The 21,650-nt window shown below is 39.1% G+C and overlaps 1 protein-coding gene across 1 annotated transcript in view; it reads right to left on the reverse strand.

The window, feature by feature from the left end:
- PELI2 (pellino E3 ubiquitin protein ligase family member 2) overlaps nucleotides 1-21,650 on the reverse strand; it is a 152,536-nt gene that overhangs the window by 90,613 nt on the left and 40,273 nt on the right. The window contains exon 2 of the mRNA XM_054567516.1: nucleotides 11,146-11,275. Within this exon, the coding sequence (XP_054423491.1) occupies nucleotides 11,146-11,275 (130 nt within the window). The remainder of the gene's footprint in view (nucleotides 1-11,145; nucleotides 11,276-21,650) is intronic.

A 21,650-nucleotide genomic window follows, 5' to 3' on the forward strand; every position in this document is an offset into this window, starting at 1 on the left:
GATTTTTTTTTGCTGGATGATGCTCCCCAGTTGGGTAGACCAGCTGAAGTTGATGGCGATCAAATTGAGACATTAACTGAGAACAATCAATGTTAAACCATGTGGGAGATAGCTGACATATTCATAATATCCAAATCAATAAAGTAATTGGTGAAAATAAAAAATGTGTCTGTTATTTTATGGAAAAAAATAAATGAACTTTTTGGTTAACCCAACACTGTACTAGTCATATGGTATATTCCAAGTGTTTCCCCTCCTGAGTCATTACCTGCAGGCAGAGACTACTATTTGCAAGTATTTGATGCCTCTCTCTGCAGGATTACGCAGTCAGTTCACCATGAGACTTGCTTTAGCCAGTGAAATGCAAGCATGTCCCTTCCACACAGAGGCTTTAAGAGCTAATTCTTTCTCTTACCTCTTCTGTGATCTTTTAAGTTAAGATAGGGGTCCCTGGGTCCCTGAATTTCCACGATGAACACAGCCCCCATGCTAATCCACAATGCACATGAAAAGTAATAAGTATTCTGTGTTGTAAATCCATTGAGACTTGGTGGTTGTTTGTTACTGCAGAATAACCTGGTCTATCTTGACTGACACAAATCTGTTTTCTAAAAATGCAAAGTGAGTCACAGAAAGGCATTTTGCCCCAGAGTATACAGTTAGTAAAAAAGGGAAGCTAAGCATTCAGAAAGTATAAAATCCAAAACCTACGCTTTCATTCAATTCTTGTTTTCATAATTTATAAAACTTAAATATTTCTTCTTAAAACTGTCAATAACAAATATGTGATTCCTGAGATCATAAGGAAAAAAGATCAGAGATGCACACAAGTTTTTGTATAAAGCTGGTTATCATAATGGTGTCTACCATAGAGAAAATTTGGAAACAACAGGAAAAGGATAATTTTAATTACCAAGTGTGTCTGAATTATAAACTGATCTGTGCATGTGCTTGTGGGTTTGCAGAATACCAACATATAAGTTACAGACCCATCTGAAAACCAGCTGTTTCTAGCACATGCCCAAGGCAGGTCACCCTATTTGGTTTACACATTCGAGAAACTGTGCTGGGCAATGGGAATACAGACAGGAAGGACAGCCTCTGCCTTCAAGAAGCTTGCTGCCCAGCACAACAAGACAGAGAGCAACTCGAACACAGCGGGATATACAGGTTTTTTGGAACTTCAGTTCACAAAAGGACTTCTCATGGAGGCTGGGAAAGAAAAGAGTGTCAGGGGAGTTTCTAGAAGGAAATGACAACTGGGTCACATATGAAGAATAGCGGGAGCACAGGTTAGTATAGAAGGCTGGAGCAGTTTCCAAGAAATGGGAAGGAACATCAAAGGTGTGGAGGCGAGGGGAAACATGGCACCGGGGAGTTGCACTTGACTGGTCAGCCTGGACCACAGAGAAAAGAGAGCCGATCCTGCAAAGCTCCGCTGGCAGCGGAATAAGGATAAGCAGCAAAGCAGGAATCAGTTATTTCCCTAGTTGACGTACCGGAGCACTCAGGCTCCAGTAAGCTCCCATCAGCTCTAACTTTGTAGAACAAAACTAAAGGTTCCTGGAGCCACTCATTCACTCCTCACTAGTGACCTGAGTGTGATGAATGGAGAGCTTGTAAGGAGGTATCCCTGTGACTCAGTCAGCAGCAGAGCTCCAAAGGGGCTGAAGTACTTTGTCACAGACAGAAGGTCAATCTTGTACTTTATTGCAAAGGCGAAAGTGTAACAAACCAACCCACAGACAATTCAAGTCAGTCAATGATACTTCTGTGATCCTCCCTTACAGACTATGACTTCTTTTGAGCTGCACAGAATTTATTTTGATGTATCTTTTACCACTTAGAGTCATAACTACCACTGCAAGCAAACCAGCTACTTGAACTCAAGTCTCCATCACTGTTCCTTTTGTTATACAAAGGCTCTTTCTGAACAGAATCTGATTTAAGACTGGACAGCTTACCCTAATAGGTCTACTAACCATAAGTTTCCAGAGCAACTTCCATTTTTTAGTAACAATTATATTAATTTGTTGTATAGTTACAGCAGCCCTAGTTCGGAAATAAATGGATTTTCCAAGTCAGAGTCCTGGGAGGCGGGAGGATCAGGAGCAGAACCCAGCCTGGTTCCCATCCTTCACAGCACTTTCCCCGACCACCTGCAACCACAGCCCACTACTGCGGGGTCCTGGGTAATACACCTGGCTCAGGGACCTGAGACTCCTCACTGGGTTTCTCCAAACTTCTTGAAGTCCCTCATTTGTAAAACGAGGAGTCAGTCTAAATAAGTTCCTTCCAACTTTCATGTTCAATGTTTTTCACAAAGGCAAGTTACAAGAAAAGAGTCTTTTCCTAAACACACACACACATACACAGAGCAAAAACAAACACAAGATGGGTGTCAGTGCCTGAATCAGGGTCATAATTCAGGTATGTTTTAGTAAAGGCAGAATTATAAGTATAAATACAAGTATTCTTTCACAGTGTCATGTTAAAAACAAGTCTTTTAATAAAATTGTGCTTTAAGGACACAAATCAAATGTCATTTTTCCAACTAACACATGCATCAAATCAATAGTATAATTATTATATATCAGTAATACAGAAAATTACACTATTAAGTAAGTTATTGAGTGCTAGAGCCAAGCTTTCCAGATCCAATACTCTGGATCCAAAAGAATTTTAAAAAGAAAAACAACACAAATCCCTTTCCCTATCCCCCAGTTCCTTCACAGCTGCCCCATCCAGTCCTTTACCCCAATGCAAGGTTAGGAGCTGCTCAGTAATACAAGGTAGTTTGTATTTAATTTCCCTTAAAGGTGCGTGCATGCGTGTATGCGTGTATGTGTGTGTGCGTGCGCGCGTCTGTTTTCTCTTGCTGCCGTAACAAATTACAACAAAACCTGGCAGCTACACACAATACAAATTTATTATCTCACAGTTCTGATGGTGTCTCTGCCCAAGTCTCACAAGGCCAAAATCAAGGGCTGCGTTCCTTCATTGATGCTCTGGGGAAGAATCTGTTTCCAGGCACATTCAGGTTGTTGGAAGAACTGAGTCTATGTAACATAGGAATAAAGTCTGTTTCCTTAACGTCTGTCTGCCAGAGTTATTCTCAGCTTCTAGCAGGAGTGTCCAACCCTTTGGTGTCTCTGGGCCACACTGAAGAAGAAAGTTGTCTTGGACCACACATTAAATACATTGTGACATGTAATCACAAAAAACCCTCATAATGTCTTAAGTAAGTTTATGATTTTGTGTTGGGCCGCATTCACAGCCCTCCTGGGCTGCATGTGGCCCGCGGGCCGCAGGTCGGACCCCCCTGTTAGAGGGTGCTGCATACCTTCGTTCATCATGCGCTTCCTCCATCTTCAAAACCAGGGACAGCAGGCTGAGTCCTGCTCATAATCCAACCTTTCCTGCCCCTTCTTCCCTCACCTCTCTGTGAGTCTTCTCCCTCCCTCTTTCAAGTTTAACTATTCCTGTGATTACACAGCTCACCCCGATAACCCAAGACAACCTCCCTATTTTAAGTTTTCTGCCCTTAATTCCATCTGCAAAGTCCCTTTGGCTGTGAGGTGACATACCCAGGTCCCAGAATTTAAGGGGTAGGCATCTTTGGGGGCCATCACTCTGCCAACCACATCATAAATACAAAAAAGACATAGGTGTCTCTTTTACTAGAAAACAATGAATAATTCTTCTATCCACACCACACAGCAGAGCAGAGATTTATGCTAAATATCAATGAACAGAAATGAAGAAGGCAGTAATGACCTTGTGATTATTCTGCATACAAAAAAAATCCCGTTAGTTGTTAGTGCTTGCAACAATGAAACTATATATGCTAGAAGAAGGGTCAGAAAAATAAAAATGTTAGTGTCAAACTATATTAACTACCAAAACTAAGAAAAATGTAATATTCTGAATCAATTCTTCAACTCTCTGGAATTATTCACAGTAGGAGCTATGAATCACACTTCAGATTTTAACTTTAAAAATACACTAAAACATCTTACAACCTACCTTAAAGACTCTCACACAAATCTGAAGGGAAAATGGTGATAAATAATTATGCTGCTTCAGTGCAAGTCAAGCTGCCTAACTTAAACAGAGCAGTAAAAATCTCAATATTTTATTTAGGAGATTTGAAGGAAAATGTACTTAAACAAGAAAGCTTACTCTCATTATTTTGTGAGCAACAAATGTAAAAAAATAAACTAAAAAAGTAGGAAAGGAAAATAACAGCTCCAAATTACTAAACTTATACTATCTGCAATGGCAAAACTGTCAAAAAAGAAAGAAAAAAGCTTTATAAAAACATAAAAGTAGTGCTTAGCCACAATTTGCATAAATGCAGTAGTTAATAATAATTAATTTTTGATGTTAAAACTCATGCTATGTAAAACCCAAAATGAAATTATAGCCCAATCAGATATATTTATGAAAATTATACATGTCAAGAGTGATAATATTTAATACTCAGCTAATAAAAGATGTTACGTATATAAATCAAAAAATTTAATACATTTCCATTTATTCTCTAAATACTATGAACAACACACAGTATAAAACTGTACCCAAATGATGCAAGTTAGGGCACCAATCGTTCATCAAAGCATCCTAACAATTTCCAAGTCATCTGCTGAGAGTTAGAAGTTATTGGTATAATCCTTTACTTGCTATATCTGTCACCTTTACGCAATGTCTGAGCTTTCTTAAAATAACAAACCAAACTCTTGCGATAGTTTCCCCCATTTAATTGAAAGGTAAGACAATGGTGAATTGACTCTTGATATATATTTTCCCAAAACATAATATTGTTCAAGGTAAATCTCGTATTACTTTCCACTGAACTAATGACAGTTAAATTCTGTTTTTTTCTATCTCTAATGATATTTTTATATTCACTATTTCTATTATCACCTAATACCATGGAAGTCACTTATTGGATTGTCATAATTAATTATCTACATTAATTTTACAAAATTTTGTTTACCTTCAATCTATGGTGACTTGAAAACATCATCTGGCTAAATTCCAAGAATCAATATAATAAAATGGTATTATTATAAGTTAATTATATTCTTCCAATTTGTCATCGAGTGTATTCTCATGTAATTTGTTGGATAATTTAATAGTTTTTCTTGGAATAATGTGTTTTATTTCAAATTCTCTGCTTCTCTATCACAGTTTCCTGTATTTGGTTTTACATGCTCCATCAACTGTTAGTTGTCGAATAAATCTACCTGTTTTAACAATTGAAAATTTCCTTCTTCTAAAATCAAAGAAACAAGAATGGTTAGAATAGCATGTAATCAATCCAAATCTCAAAAAAATTATTTAAAATTCTATCTCATTTCTATTAAAGTAAATATTAAAGCCTTTATATGATTTCTAAACGGAGTTTGCATCAATAATACCATAGGCTGCCCATCCAAAGGCAAATACTTCATTATTTCAATACTAAGCTCTCAGATAGGTTATTTAACTTAATGGCATAGATTTGATATAAGATAAATATAAAAATATCAAGAAAAATGTTAAATAGCTTACCTGATTTTTATCTTTCTATGACACCATACAGAGATAACTAAACATAGTAAGACAGCATCAAATTAAAATATCTCGAAGTTTTTCTACAATTTTAGCAGGGAAGACTTTTTTCTAACACTAAACTTTCACCATCTGTATAAAATTCATAAAACTTTCATGTAAATATTACTCACTGAGATGATTTTTCTTGATTATGACAATAAAGCTTAATATATCTCAGATGTTGTTCCTTCCAGCTCCAGAAAAACCAACAAAAACTAGTATCTATCTTCAAAGTCTTAAATATTACATGTTAAGTAAATTATTAAACCATTTACTTGTGAAATGGTTGGAGCTTTGTCAATAATGACAGAAATTTCACACGTTTGGTTTATGTTTTCTAAAAGCTGTTTTCTGATCTCAACAGACATGTTTTGCAACCACCAGGACCAGAACTCTAAACTGCCATGATACATTCACATAAAAACTATTTTTAAAGTCCTAATAAATACTTAAACTCAGAAGATTATTTTAAATTTAAATTTAAATAACTGCCTTATTGGTCTGTTCAGTTTTTCTATTTCTTTATGATTCAGTCTTGGTAGTCTGTATGTTTCTAGGAATTTTTGCTGGCATATAATTGTTTGCAGAATTCTCTTATGATTCTTTGTATTTTGTGCTATCAGTTATCTCCTTTTTCATTTCTAATTTGCTTTGCATCCTCTCATTTTCTCTTGATGAATGAAAAAAATGCTCTTAGTTTCATTGCTTTTCTTTTTTTTTTTTTTTTTTTTTGGACTTTATTTATTTCTGCTCTGATCTTTGCTATTTCCTTCTACTAACTTTGGGCTTCCTTTTTTCTTTATTTCTCCTTCTTTAAGGTATAAAGTTAGGTTATTTTTATTTTTTCATTGAAATAGTTGTGCTTCATTCTAGAAATACAAATTATTTGTTTTAGGTTTATATTCTTGTATATTATCAAAAGATATTCTGGGGTGCAATTTATTACTAATATTTCTTTTTTTTTTTTCCTTCTTCTTGGACAGGTTCAGAATATCCATGTTTATGATATCTAAAGGGATAAAACTTTCCATTGCCCCTAAGATCCAGGCTGGAAAGACAGACAGCGAATGCTTCAGAAGTAAGTCTACAAAAGCTGACTGCAACCTACATAGTTAGTTTGAACTAATGAGTTCACATTGAAATTTATGTATTAATTCTACCAGTTCACACAGTTACTATTACATTACTCACTAACTGATACAGAAGAGTTTCATTATCTTATCAAACAGGAAAGCCACTCCAATGTAAACAGCTAAAGAGCAATCCTGGTTGTAGCAATCACATTAAATAGCCCTAATATTTTCTGGAAACTGTCATTTTAAGACCGCTGATATTTTCCATCCTGAAATATGCCAACTGGAACCAAGTGATATTCAGTCACTTTTTAAAAGTAAAAATAACCAAAAAAGGAGATTTCCGTACAGCACAATCTAAGGAGGGAAAATCAGGATGAAGAGCTTTCCACAGTAATGTCGCTAAATTTAAACCAGTTGCTACCAAAACATTCACCTCTCAGGCGGCACCACCACCATCATCATACTATTTACCAATTACGTAAAAGCAAATCAGTTGCCCTGCTTCATTAAAAAGTAAGTGAACAAACATAAATCAACTGAAAGCTCTCAGTCATGTCATGCTAGTCCCTTCCATGTTGCCCAAGAAAAAAATGTCACATTCTCCGAGCAGACCCCGGTCTGCCATCATCAGCTGCGCCTGCTCCCGTGGCTGACTCCTGCTCACAGCTCACACGCCGCTCCCCCAGGGTCTTCCCATCTACCACTCTCAACTCTGCATCCCCTTTCCTCGCCCCTTGTTCTTTTCCGCCACGATACTTTTTCACAATGTGCAGTTAAGTATGTATTCACATGATGACTTACTGTTTGCCAAATGGTAGACAACAGCTCCATGCAGGCATGTTCTGTTGACTGTAGTGTATCTAATAGCTAGCATGATGCCTTGCCCCGCCATTGAAAGAGCTAGCTAGCTAAATATTTGGTGAGTAAATGAATGGATGAATAAATTGCTAAATACCCTATGTCTGTGTAACAGAAATGCCTAAAGTAAAATAGGATGTAAGGGTTTTAAAAAAATTATATAATAGGAGAAATATTTTTGAGTATTAGTATTCCAAGAGCAAATATGTACCGAACTAAAGATTACACAAATAAAGACTACACAACAGTAGCACAGCTTGCCATCTGCCACTGACTTAGCTTGGATACTGGCATGCATGGAAGACTAAGAGGTTCCATTTCCCAGCTGCCACTATCATCATCAAAGATGTAATCCCTGTTTTGCCCCTAGACTGTGGGGCAGAGGAAATGATTATGGCAAAGGGAAGAAACAACACAGTCTAAAGGCCAAGGGCTCAAATTTAATAATGGTAGCCACACCCACCCTTCTAGCTTTCACTTTTACAACTCCAATTAAAGATGGCCTTTTCACTATCAATACTGCAGAATCAGAACTTTCAGAGCAGGGAAACCACTGCTGACTGGGGTCCAACAACTTTTGCCAAGTACCACCACACACCCTGGCACTCTGATGGGAAACAGGGCGAGCAAGAAAAACAATCCAGTAGGGCTCGGAAGGGCCCCAGGCCACGAACTCACAAAGAACAGGTGCCAAAAGGTACCAGAGAAAGGGAATCTGGGGTAAAGTCAGCAACACAGATGGAAAAGCCAAGCAGGCTAACAACTGGGGCAAATAAGGACAGGCAAAAGGGCCAGATGTCTTGATGAGATAAGAAGCTAAATGTAAACACAAGTAGAATGAACTGGAGATTATGGTTACTTTCAAATGACAGAGGGAAAAGTGGATAGGAAGTGGCAGTCTCTGAAACTGAGTTACAGCGCTGTATAAACCATGGATGCTAATTCACGTTTTAACAGGCGCTGGGGAGAAACAGAGATCAGCCTGCCTAAGTACTGAATCGCTGAAAGATGCAGAGTAAACTGTAGGTCAGTGAGGTCAGGAGTAAGGCTAGTGCAGCTTAATTAATAACGCAGGGTTAAAAAGAAGGCTGAAATAGAAACATAAAAACATTTCTAGTTCCATGAACAGGAAGAGATGGAAAAAAGAGTATATTGATAAAAACCAGGATTCAGTTAAACTGGGGCAGTAGGAGGACCATCTAAGAAAAGTTAAATACATAAGAGATTTTGACAAGCGTGCCAACAAAGGAGGTGACAGAGGAGGGTGGAAAGGCAAAACTGATCAGGGAAGGGGTCTTAGGAGGGAACAGGAGAGGGGGATTTGTGACTAAGGTGCTAGGTTCAGGTGGGATGAAATGCTAGCTGCGAGGCCCTCAACCTCCAGGTACACAGATGAATACGATGCATGGGGGAAATGCCATATGGGGTATTTGATTAGCTCGCAATAAATATGTCTGGTCTGCTCATCTCCCTTGGTCATGGCTGACTGACCCAGACAAGGCCTATCAGATTCTCTTTCCTGAGAATTTAAAACCTTTAAAAGAGATAGAAGGTAGTTGGAGCCAAGTCACTTTATAACACCCTGGAAAGAATATCCATGTTAACTCCTACTGATACTCTGGATCTCACAAAACCTACTTACTCAAACTTTCGCCCATTTCTGAAAGCTGTTCTCACCCTATCCTTTAATAATTTCTCCATTTTTGCTTTTTTTTTTTTTTAAAGCCAGAATCATTTGTGTTCCTCATCGCCGAAGTAACTCATCAGATTCAACATGGCTCCTGCCTATAGCCAACTCTTTCATTGTGTAAATGAGGATATTTTTCTCCCTAGGTTACAAGTGAGAGGGTCAAGGCCAAAACCCAATTTGCCTTGCTACTAGTACTGTGGCTGATATTTATAAACATGGATTTAGAAAGACAACTATGAAAAGATCTATAATAAAAAAAGAAAACTTCAGGGAAAATGTAGGTATAAGTATAGTGCATAAAAAGCTACAGCTGGAGCAGCTAGATATGGGTAATGAGTAAGAGCCACCGATCTGCTGATAGTACCAACTTTCATGTTCTATCGTAACATGAAGCCTGAGTAATCAAAGATTTCTATAAAAATTTTTTAAAGTATCTAAAGCTATTGTATTAACATAAAATCTGAGATTTTTTAAAAAAGTTAATGTAATAAAAAAGGTACAGAGCCAGAGGAAAGAAAGATCAATGTCAACATACAGACAAAATTATAAGGGCCAGATCTACAACATGATATCCCATGCTTAAAAAATATTTGTCTTCAGTGTACTTTCTCACCAAATATTTCTGGACTATAGAATGTTTTTTGTATTTCCTTGATGTTCTCAGATTCTGTTGCTATTTCACTTCCTCCAGTTCTCGAGATCTTTGTAAGCCTGGTTTTCTTTATTTTCCCTACAAAGTGTCCTTCCTTTCCTAAAACTTTTACTTTATCCCCCCTTCTCTAGCCAAAAAACTGTGCCACTCAATATTAATCTCTCCTTTCCTGTTTCCTTGGAGTTTGATATTTCCTTGTCTACCCATTCCCTCATTACTATAAAACAATTTTAATTGGTACAATCTAGCAAACTTTTCCCAGACACTGCTTCAGAAACCACCACAGGAGCTTTTTAAATAAAAACATTAGCAAAAGTGATCCATTTCTAAGACTGAGTATAAATACCACATGTGCTTCTGTGAAGCCATTCATTTCTCTTTGAACATGGATTTTTCAGTAAAAATGAGAATCAAGTCTCTTATTTATTCCAGATGGTCTAACCCATGATGATAAACATGTACAGCCAGTGCCCCATATGAAATACTTCAGGTAAATCTAATTGTTTTATAGAAAAGGAAACTATATTATAAAGAATGTATTTAATTAAAAAGGAAAATTGTCATAAAACTAACAGCAATAATATATCAACCAAAACGGAAACAGAGATTCCTGTCCCCACTTTTATATCAAAGAACATATGAAATAGTTCTAAAAATTAACATTTTAGTCACTTGAAATTTATGAGAGGAAATGTGTACAGGATTCTTACAGCATTTAGCTCTGTTTACTTCCAATCCTTCTAATAATTACACAAATCCAATTCCATGTAGGTGAAAATTATGTGAAAACACCCACTACTCAATTAGCAGAAGAAAAATAAATCTCAATGAAGTTCATACCAAGATTTAATAAAAAACAGTCTTTAGAATAAAGAACATCATTTATCTTTCCACCACAACTATTCTTAATTGATATACGCTAGTTTCACTATAACCTAAAGCAGTGGTTTATGAGGCGGGTAAGAGGGATTTGCTCACTCCACCCCCCACGGGACATTTGGCAAAGTGTGGAGCCATTTTTGGTTGTCACAATGTTGGTGGCAGTTGGCAGTGGGGTGGGACTGATATGCTGCGAGCATCTAAGGACTGAAGGGATGCTGCTACGTGTCCTACAATGCACAGGACAGCACTTCACAACCAAGATTTATCCAGCTTGAAATGGCTGAGAAACTCTGTCCCACAGAGAAATAAGACTGAAAAGATAAAGAATAGCAAGGAATCACGGTGAGTCCCTGTCTGCCGAGCCCTCCAGCGGCGCAGGAGCCACCTACCTTGGATGCTTGTGGCGTGGATATCACGTGGACCGTGCTCGGTTTGACTCCATTAGCCTTGGGTCGTTTATAGAGAGCAAATCTGCTTTTCCTCCGGCCTCTGTCTCCATTAGGTAAAGCACCATTGTACCTATAAACAAAGATGAAAGAGTTCACTTATTCAAGGATGTTTTAAAAGTTTTAAGAAGAAAAGTTACATGGAACAGGGAAAATACAGGAGTGGTCATAAAGAATTGCCCACTAAACACCTCACAAAAGGAAAGGGCTGCAAAACAGACGTCAGCCGTAATGAAATTCAAATCACTTCCAGACACTTAATTTAGGAGTGATGCACAATGTAATTATAGGTTTCCTATCCTATAAAGTCAGACTCTTCAAATCTTTTTTGCAAAGAGACAGAGTATAAATAAGCAAATGAGAATTCTATAGAGGCTGTCTCAGTGCTAGCTCAATTCAGCAGGCGCTGTTCTAATGGACCCCAGAGAAACACCCAAGAAATATTTTTAAATGAACTAGTTAGAAAATAGATACTAATTAAACCTCATCTCTCACTCCCAAATCATGTTAATGTCTGTAGGATCTTTATTTGTAAGAAGACCAAATTTAGTTACTTGCATTCTTAGAAGTTCTGAATTCTCTACACTTATTCTCATTTCTACTTTAACCCCACACTGTCAGGTTAGCCAAAAAATACCTTGTAAAAATGAAAAATAAAATATGACTCTATCAGAAGGCTGCCCATAAAATGGCCCAAACGTAAAAGAGATGAATTTTAGTACACAAACTGTCAACTTAAAAAGTCCCCTGGAAAACAGCTAATGTCCACAGCAGAGACCCTGTATTAACACCTTAGGCTAACACCAGTGTTTAAAATAAATGCAGGATTGCAGGTAGCGTTTCTGTCTTCAACTGCATTTACTAACTCAGGGTTAATTGGCTCGTGTATGTTCTCACCGCTGTCTCAAGCTGCTCACTGACACGACCACTCTCCACCTCTCCCTTGACAATTCTTTTCAGGAAGAGAACTGAAGGAAGGTCATATTTACATGGGTAAGTGTGACAGCTCCAAGGCTCCTTCAGAACACGAAGGTCAGGGGCGGCATGTCTGGGGGCTTGTCCCTGTCCTAACACTCTTGCCTTTGTCAAGAAGTGCATGGTGGTCAGCATGGTGGAGAGAGGGCATCAGCCCACTGGGAACAGTAAAAGCTGAAACCATGTTGTTTTTGTGTTTTACAACTGGGTAGCTACAGTATGACAATGGATTTAAATTATCACCAGAAGTTATTTCTGCTGTGTTTTTAATCTGTTACCATTTCCATCACAAAGGAATGTCAGCTACATAAAAATGTTTCTAGAATACAGAGATAACTTATTTCAAGTATTCATCTTTTTCTGAGGCAAGATCAGAATAATGTACTCTGTCTTTAAAACATACTTGTGATTATTAGTATAATGAACATACCCATGAGTAAGCAACCGCTAGTAACACATTTTGTTTTAATATCTTTCCATATCCCTTAAATCAAGATGAACATCTTGTACTAAGAGGAATGTGAATCAATTAAAGCCAGGACTCTACAAAACTGAGAAGACCATTTTCACCACTGCGGCCCACAGAGAACTGGTACAAAACCTGGCAAGGTTTCCTGGACCCCTCACGTTCCCTGACTCCCTCTCTGATCATCTTCCTCTCAATTTTCTGCTGCTAGTCAACAGGATCTTACCTAGGAAGAGTATGGCAGACACTCTTTAGGGATCTGCTCTCAACAACACTCCCTTCTTTGGAACCTACCCCTTCACTGCTTCAGAGAGCCCCAGCACCCTGTGTGAATGAACTGGCCAGGCCGGCACCGTCTGCACCTCCCTGGCTGGAGGTGGACATCTGGCCCAAGCTGGCCAAAGACATTCTTATCCCGGAAAATACAAAAACGGGACAGAGAGACAACCAGCCAGTCTCTCTGAATGGCAAGAGCTGTAAAACGCAAGCTGTGGGGATGTCGCAGTCTGGAATGAGGCAGATGAACAGAGGCAAGTAGCAAACAGAGACGAAGAGTGGATCCTTAAGGGTTTCCCTTGGCCCAGCTATATTCGGATTCTTGTTCATGAAACTCTTTTTTAGTGTCAGCCAACTCAAGTTGGTTTCTGCTGCTTACAAGACTTATCTAAAATAAAGGGAAAAATACAAAAACCAAAAATGCCAACCTTAACATATGCGGAAACATTTTAATTTAAATTGCCTGCTCAGAGATGCAGATATTGCAGGTTAAGCAAATAATATATCAATCTATTGACATTGACTACTTACATAATACATTTAAATGATTACTAGTAAAAAATCCTATTGGAAATAACTAAGGTAGCAGTGGAAAACCAGTTGTTAAAATGAGACAAATTTCTAATTAGGTTAAGCTACATGGTCATTCACTCAACATTTATAATACAAAGTATTAGGGCTCCAATAATGAATCATCAGCTTCCCTGTCTTTACAGAGCTCTCTGATTCAAAGAAAAGCACAAAACCAAGTGTGATAAAACACTTAGGTGAATGCACTAGTCATTTTATGCACTAACAGCACCAAGCATTAAGGAAGGTTTCATGGAGGAGATACTGCTTGAATTGCCTTGAACTCTGAACAATAAAACTAAACATGGAACACAGGGCAATAATATATACAAAGGCAAAAAGGACTGTAGGTAATTTAGCACTGCCTGAGTATAAAGTTCAAAAGGAGAGGAAATACTGGGAAAGGGTAAAAGGGAGTCAAGGACTAGGTTATAAAAGCCTGGTACTCCATGATAAGGGGTATGGCTTTTTACCCTCCGGGAAATGGGGAATCTGGTAAGATTTAAGCAAAGGACTAACATATACAGTATATACAGTAAGTTCTAAAGTAATGTTGTTAAATAGGTTCTGTGATTCTAAGCAAAATGCACATAACAAAATCAATTTTACCATAGACTACTTAGTATAAATGAGAGTTAAGTTCCTATGGTATCTCATCATCACTATAATGAAATGACGATGCTGCAAAAAATGACAGTATTCGAAGGCCTGCTGTATAAAGCAATTGCAGCACAATACACGATGGACATCCAGATTAGAGTCAAGATGATCAGGTGGGGGAAGAACTATCATAACCATAGGAATAATACAGTAAATTGAATAATAGCCTCTAAAAATATATGTGCATATCCCAGATCTGTGAATGTGACCTTTCTGGAAAAAAATTATTTTTGGAGATATTGGTAGTCATTTGTTATGGTAGCTACAGGAAACTCTTTAACCCTAAACCAAAGCAGCAATGATGGAAATTAGTTGGAGGATTTGAGAAAGATTTTAGAGAGTTGTTTTCAATGTTACGTGAACACCAGAATCCCCTGGGAGGCTTCATAAACTAGGCATGCCTAAAGTCTCAGGAGACCCCAATTCAGTAATTCTGGGACTGGGCTTCAGGTGTACACATTTTAAAAGGTCCACGGGCAATGTTTACTTGGAGTCAAGGTTGTGAACCTTGGTTTTAATGGCAAAAATCAGTAGTACTTGGTGACCTGTTTAGCTACACAGAGCAAGGGACAGAGAAAGAGAATGTTATATAGGCTTCTGGGCTAGACCAGCAGGGGGGCAGCATTATTAAAAAGAGGTAAAAAAAAAAATTACAGGGACACCCAGGGGAAGGCCTGTAGGCGGCAACAAAAGTTACAGATTTGGGTGCTTTCACCTCAAAAGTGGCAGTTAAAGTCATGAGAGTAGATGAGATTACTGAAGAAAGGGATACAGAATGAAGTAAAGAAGGCAAGGCCAGATCCTGAGAAATACAACCATTTATAGGAAGAACCCCTTCTTAGCCACAGGCAGAAAGATGAGGACCAAAGACAGAATCACCAAACACAAGAGAGAACTTCAACAGTGTTAATCAACTGGTAGTACAAAAACCCATGAATACGATTTGGAAAAGATCAGGTTGTTGGTCTCACCTGTTTCCAAGGCAAACACGCGAAGTTAAAAATAAGCAAAATCCCTCCCATCATCAGTTTTCCTCTGATCTCCACTCCCACTTCTACCTTCTCTTCACAGCCAAGAGTGCCCCACATCTACCATCTTACTTCTGACACTCATTGAATCTTCAACCCACTATTTGATCTTTGCCTCCAAATCTTAAAGGACGTTTGGTCATGTATCATGCACCTACCACTCCATCCAGCTGTCTCCCCTGAAAGTCCACCAATGGCTCTCCTATCAAGGAACACAGTGTGGTAAATCAAAGACGGCCAAAATTCCCATTACTTACCCCATTGAGACGTGAATCTAAGTCCCTCTCCCTAAACCTGAGCTGGCCAGAGTGACTTGCTTACCACCAGGGTGGAGAGTTACGTGGCAGTCAGATGTCCAAAGCCAGGTCTGAAAAAAGCCTTACAGTTTCTGCCTGGGTCTCCTGGGAGCTCTGGGCTGCCAGGTAAGAAAACTGGGACCACCATGTTGAGGACGACACACAGGCGCTCCAGCTGCAAGTCCCAACAGAGCCCAGCCTTCTAACCACCCTGATAAGGTGCCAGCTGTTGAGGGGGAAGCCATCTTGGACTCTCCAGACCAGCCATTCCATCAGTGGAATTCCACCAAGGGACCTCAGCTGATACCATGTGGGGCAGAAGAATTGCCCAACTGAGCACTGTCCAAATTCCTGACCCACAGAATCATGCAGTAAAACGGTGGTTGCTGCAAGCTACTAAGTTTGGTGGAGCTGGTTACACAGTAATAGATGCCTGCAAAAGGCCCAACCCTGCAGCACAGTCTCTCTCTCCCTGCTTCACGGTCCTCTGATCTGATTCAAGTTAATGCTGTCACCTCCTCCTGAACACTACCACCAGATCTGCCTCTCCCCATCTGGCCCCTCTTCCCCCTTGGGAATAGGGAGTTCACCTCCAGCACCCGGCCCGCTGCATGGGGCCACTGTAGACACTGAAACCCTCTAAATCAACTACATGAGGGGAGAGAAGGACCATCTTTTGTAGTGTGGAGTGGAGCCCAGACATAGAGATAAAATTCTGTTTACAAAGGCAAAAAGTTATTGTTCCACAAAAGGTCAAACTGTTTCCTGGGCTGGCAAGCTGTTCAGTCAGTAAGTTTGTAGAAATGAGATTTCCCAGTGCTGCTGACAAACCAGTTCTAGCTACTGAACAGGGGCACTTGAATTCAAACCCACAGGTTGCCTTTCAAGCTTCACATTAAAAACAAAAAATCTGGATCCTCAAAAACATCCACTTATTTAGTAAATGTGTGATGAAAACTTAACTGTTCACATAGGCAGAGAAAATAGTTAGTCTTCATAGTAAAGGTATTTGGAGGCTGTAAAGGATAATGAAAAACCTGTGTAAGAAACCTCCTGGAGTAATAAAGGGTTTTCCTTGATTGAAAATTCAGAGTTCATGTATTAATGTTTTTTTTAATAGCATTTGCTATGCACTTACTACGTACCAAGAAACCCTGACAGGAAGGTGTTATTACTCCCAGTGGATAGATAAAAGGCTTGAATGGCTGTACACACAACATTTGCATGACCAGGACACGGCAGACGAGGCCCAAATCCACACCTGGTTTTCTCTGACTCCAAATGTCATACTCTTCCCCGTAGGCAACTATGACAATTTGTAAATTCAAGGCATCTCTTGGAATACAACACAAAAAGTCTTGAGAGGATGCCTACCATCTAAAAACGCATTTGGCAAAAAGAATTTTTTCTAATTTAAATTTTTTACTGTATTTTTTCCATTACCATTTAGCCCCCTTATACTCCCCTACCACCCACAATCACCACACTGTTGTCCATGTCCATGAGTACTTTCCTTTTTGCTTGATCCCTAAGAATTTTCTACAGGAAACGGCAGCAAGAGAGGGTGCAGGGGCGGGAGGTGGGAGAGGGTCCCAGTCACAATCTGCAGGCATCACATTTGATGTTAACTAGCCTGAACACACAGAGCAGCATCCACGTGGAATTGGGAAAGAGAAAGTGGGCTACAGAACGGAGCCATCACCAGCATCAAATGATCACATTCCACAGGCTGCCTGCTCCTCATTACAGACTGAAGGCTCTGCCCTCCCTCGAAAGCAACGTCTCTGTCACAGATAAATCACAAGCAACTACTGTAACCAGAGTAGACTGTGCACTGCAGATAAATAGATAAGTGACACTAGAGACCAGAGACATGAAGGCAGGGCACAGTCTGATAAACCCCTGCAATGTGGCACCTGTCTTGAGGGAGCAAAACTAACTTACCACAATAGTGAATGCACAATTGCAACAGTGTGTAAGGAAATGGACAGAAACCAGTGAGTGCCTGACACCAGCTTTACGTCATTATGGTCCCAATTCCTTATTAGTTAACCTAGCGTCCACATCTGGACTTGCTCTGCCCGAATGAACTTTACATATGAAGCCCAGGGACGCAACATTTATTTCACTGTGCCTGGCAAATACTGCATATTGTAGGGTCTCATAAAATAGACAGTACTTTCACTGATAGCCAGAGAACTAATGATAGCAGCACCCTGAGAGTCTACCCACTCTGGTGATATGCCACTACAGCTTTTTAAACATAAATTCATTCAGAAAATTTTCCTAGGCTTGGCCTTAAGATGAAAATATTCAGTGTCCCATTTCTGGCTGAAATGGTGTTTGCTCCAAGTAGCTACTTAAGATCTGTTGAATGTGAAAATCTATATATTCATCCAGATTGCATCAAATGAAGTGCCTCAGGTAAGTCGTCAGGTCCCAGTGCTGGGTGGTAAGGGGCAAAGGACACAAAAAGACGCCTTGTCTCTTGATGACTCAGTGAGGTAGAGAAGACAGGCAAGGTAACAAAACTATAAAACAGCACTGATGAAATCTAATGAAAGTGAATTACAAAACACAATGGCAAAAACATAAATTAGAACAGTAATCTTTGAATTAAGACACTACCCTGGTGTCTTGACATTTCCTACATATAATTCAAGTCATGGAAACTTAATGACAGTCTTCTGTACCAGACCTGTGTGACAACTCAAGTTAATCTTCCACTTACACCCTTTGGACCGGATGCTCTTTGAGAATTTTCTTGTTTCTCTGTATACACCACTTCACTCTGCACGGGTACCTTAAAACTAAGGAGGGGCTCAATAAAACAGTCATGATGTTAGTAAGGAAATAGTGATAGTGTTATAGGAATCAAGACAGGAATTCTAGCTCCAAATCTTTTCCTGGCTAGTGCTCCAAGCTTACCCAGGATGGGCCTCAGTTTCCTCAGCTACAAAGAAAACAACACAAAGTTACGGATTCAGTTTTAAAAAGAGATTCCCAAATCCCTTTCAAACATTTCTATTCAATATGGACACAGAAGGCATTTCATCCAACTATCTGCAACCTGTCCAAGAATGGTAAAGGTGAAAGTACTGGCTGTTATTTTAAACACTGGCTACAGTTCCAAAAGACTTCCACATCCTTGCAGCAGTTGTTATGTGGCCAGTATACTTCCAGGTTGCCTTTCTCTTATCTCAAGGTGTTCTAGCTTCTCCATACAGAATATTTCCCAAGGTGAAACATTAAAAAGTAAATTTGTTTGTTTGTTTTTTTAAATATCAGAAACACACTACCTCCCCATGCTCAGAGTTTACGCTGTTCTTCCAGGGTTTAACACACACACACACACACACACACCGTCTCCCCCCCACACCCACATGTGTGTGCACATGCTCATCCAGCCCCCTGTCGCAAAAGGTAGGGTATGAAGGCAAGAGGAGGCCATATCCTGGCTCTGCATCCAACCCCGTATGTGACTTTGCACAGGTCCCTGAACTTTTCAGAACCTCACTTTCCTTCCCCATAAAGTAGGGAGCGTGGCATTCTATTGTTTGGATTCTGGCGCAGTGCTGGGAGATGAGGGCAAAGCTCTCTAGCTCAGTAGAGGCCTGGAGGGGTGGCCCCAGCGACCAGAGTGCCACACCTACCCCGAGCCCCGGGCAATCACTGTTCTTTCCTGCATTCATTCAGTATCTATGGAGGGTCACACCTCCCTACCTGTTCTTCCTCCAACCTGGCCAACAAAACACAAGAATGTACAAAGCAAATCTGGTCTACTTGAAAAATAAACTGTTTATGAAAAGAATTACTTGTTATCTAATACTTATCCATTTGCTCCTTTGAAGTCTTTTCCATTTGAAACTGGTAATGTCATGGAATCACACAAGATGAAGTTTTTTATTGTACTGAACCTGATTTTTCAGCTTTGCTAGAGGGCCAACTGCAGAGCTTTATTTCACTGAATACATGAAAGTAAGCACTGACTCAGGAATACGGAAGGCTATTTGTGTTACTTTTAAAACATGTAAGACTTCTGAATAAATATGTATTAATAACATATCAGAGCTTTATGTCAAAGAATCTATTTTTTTACCCTATAGGTGAAAATTATTTTTTAAGTATTACTCTGCACTAAATTTTAATTCCTAAAAGACGAAAAAAAATCACATAAAGGGAAAAACACAAGAAATGGATTTGATACAGTACAAGATTTATACAACTCACAACCAGGTAAAGATTTATCAGATTTTATTCTTAAATTAGTACTATCTTATTCCATACTTCTTTATTCATTTTACCAATGATAATTTTCAAAAACAGATTAAATCCTACATATTCTTTTCCTATCATTTTAACATGTGCTTATTTTAGCCTCTCATCACCTACATTTAGATGGTCAGGTTTATATACTGTTATTTGTTTGACTGAACTATTGGTCCCAACTCTCCACTCCTCCCTAAAGACATGCCCTTCACCATGACTTTATTGTTGCAGTTAATTTCCTTGCCCTGGACTTTGGGAGGGGCCACATGACTTGCTTTGGCCAATGGGATATTAACAAATGTGATTCAAGCAGGGGTTTGAAATGTGTTTGGCAGCTCGGATTATCCTCTGGCACCTGTGCCACAGCCACAGCTGGCCTGCCAGGGAGGATAAGAGACACGTGGAGGAGACCTAAAGCACTTAAATGAAGCGGAAAGAAAAGCCACTCCATCACAGCCTAAAGCAGATACCTCCACCAACTCACAGATTCATGAGAATAAATGATTATTGTTTTAAGTCACTAAGTTTGGAGATGATTTGTTACATAGCATCATATGGCAAAAATTAAATAAAGCCCTGCATTTCAAAAGCAAATTAACTCAAGAAACTTCCTCAGTACCTAAAGACTTGGGGTTAAAGAGACATACACACCATATCAAATATATTCCCATAAAAAAAAACATTTAAAAGAATACTATTTCATTCTGAAGAAGTCTAAAATTAGAGATAATTTCAAATGTGTCCCTTTCTAAACTGTCTATAAGAAAATGGAAATTGCTTTCGTTTCATCCATGCTGTCACAAAGGGTAGGAGTTCCTTTTTAGTGAAGTCAGTCAGGCGGTGAAAGACAAATACCACGTGATCTCACCTATGCGTGGAACCTAATCAACAAAACAAGCAAATGAGCAAAAAACAAGCAAATGAGAACCACAGACACGGAAATAAAGAACAAACCAACAGTGACCAGAGGGGAGGGAGGAGGGGGATAACGGGGGAAAGAAGGGGCAGGGTCAGGCCAAGGAACATGTATAAAGGGCCCGCGGGCATGGACAACAGAGGGGAGGACTGAATGTGGTGGGGTAGGCGGGCAGGGGAGAGCGATGGGGGGGCAAATGGGGACAACTGTAACTGAACAAAAAAATAATTTTAAAAAAAGAAAATGGAAATTTTTTAATGCATACTTCTTCAAAGAGGCAGATGAAATATAATTGTACACCTTTTTTTCTTTCCAGTAAATCATCATGTCAGTTAAAATTTACCATCCCTCAAATAACCTAAATGTGTATACAAAAGTCTTAATCTCTAAAACCCAAATTTAGACATAAAAGAATTAGGATAAAATGAGTAATTGTTTGGCAAAGCATTGATTCTTTTAAATCTGTTAATATACAACTTCTACTATAGAGTCCTCTAAAAAGTGAGCATCACAGAGGCTGTCTAAAAGGGGAGCATCTTAAACTAACATCAAGTGCATCATCAAATGTGTATTAAGCTATGGGCATTTCAAAAAAAGAACTTGATCATACGAAGAAATTTAATTATTGGCTCAAAGTCTGAATAAGCATTAACGCCAGACATTAAAACTAGCATTAGAATCTGTTCTGTAACATAAATTATAACTATTCCTAACTACAAAAATAATTACTTCCAATCTCCTATCCTTTTTTCATTTTTACTTTTTGAGAGAGAGAAACATAGATGTGAGAAAGGTCGATTAGCTGCCTCTTGCACGTGCCCCAACCAAGGACCCAACGTCCAACCCAGACATGTGCCCTGCCTGGGAATTGAACCAGAGACCTTTCGCTTTGCAGGACAATGCCCAACCAACTGAGCCACAGAGTCAGGGCTCCTTTCCTTAAAATTTCATGGCATGCCTCCTTTACTACTCCTAAAAATAATCACACTAAT

The sequence above is a fragment of the Pteronotus mesoamericanus genome, unplaced genomic scaffold, assembly GCF_021234165.1.
Source record: "Pteronotus mesoamericanus isolate MK-2021 breed Mesoamerican mustached bat unplaced genomic scaffold, CSHL_Meso_final contig_182, whole genome shotgun sequence".
In the NCBI taxonomy this organism is placed as follows: domain Eukaryota; kingdom Metazoa; phylum Chordata; class Mammalia; order Chiroptera; family Mormoopidae; genus Pteronotus; species Pteronotus mesoamericanus.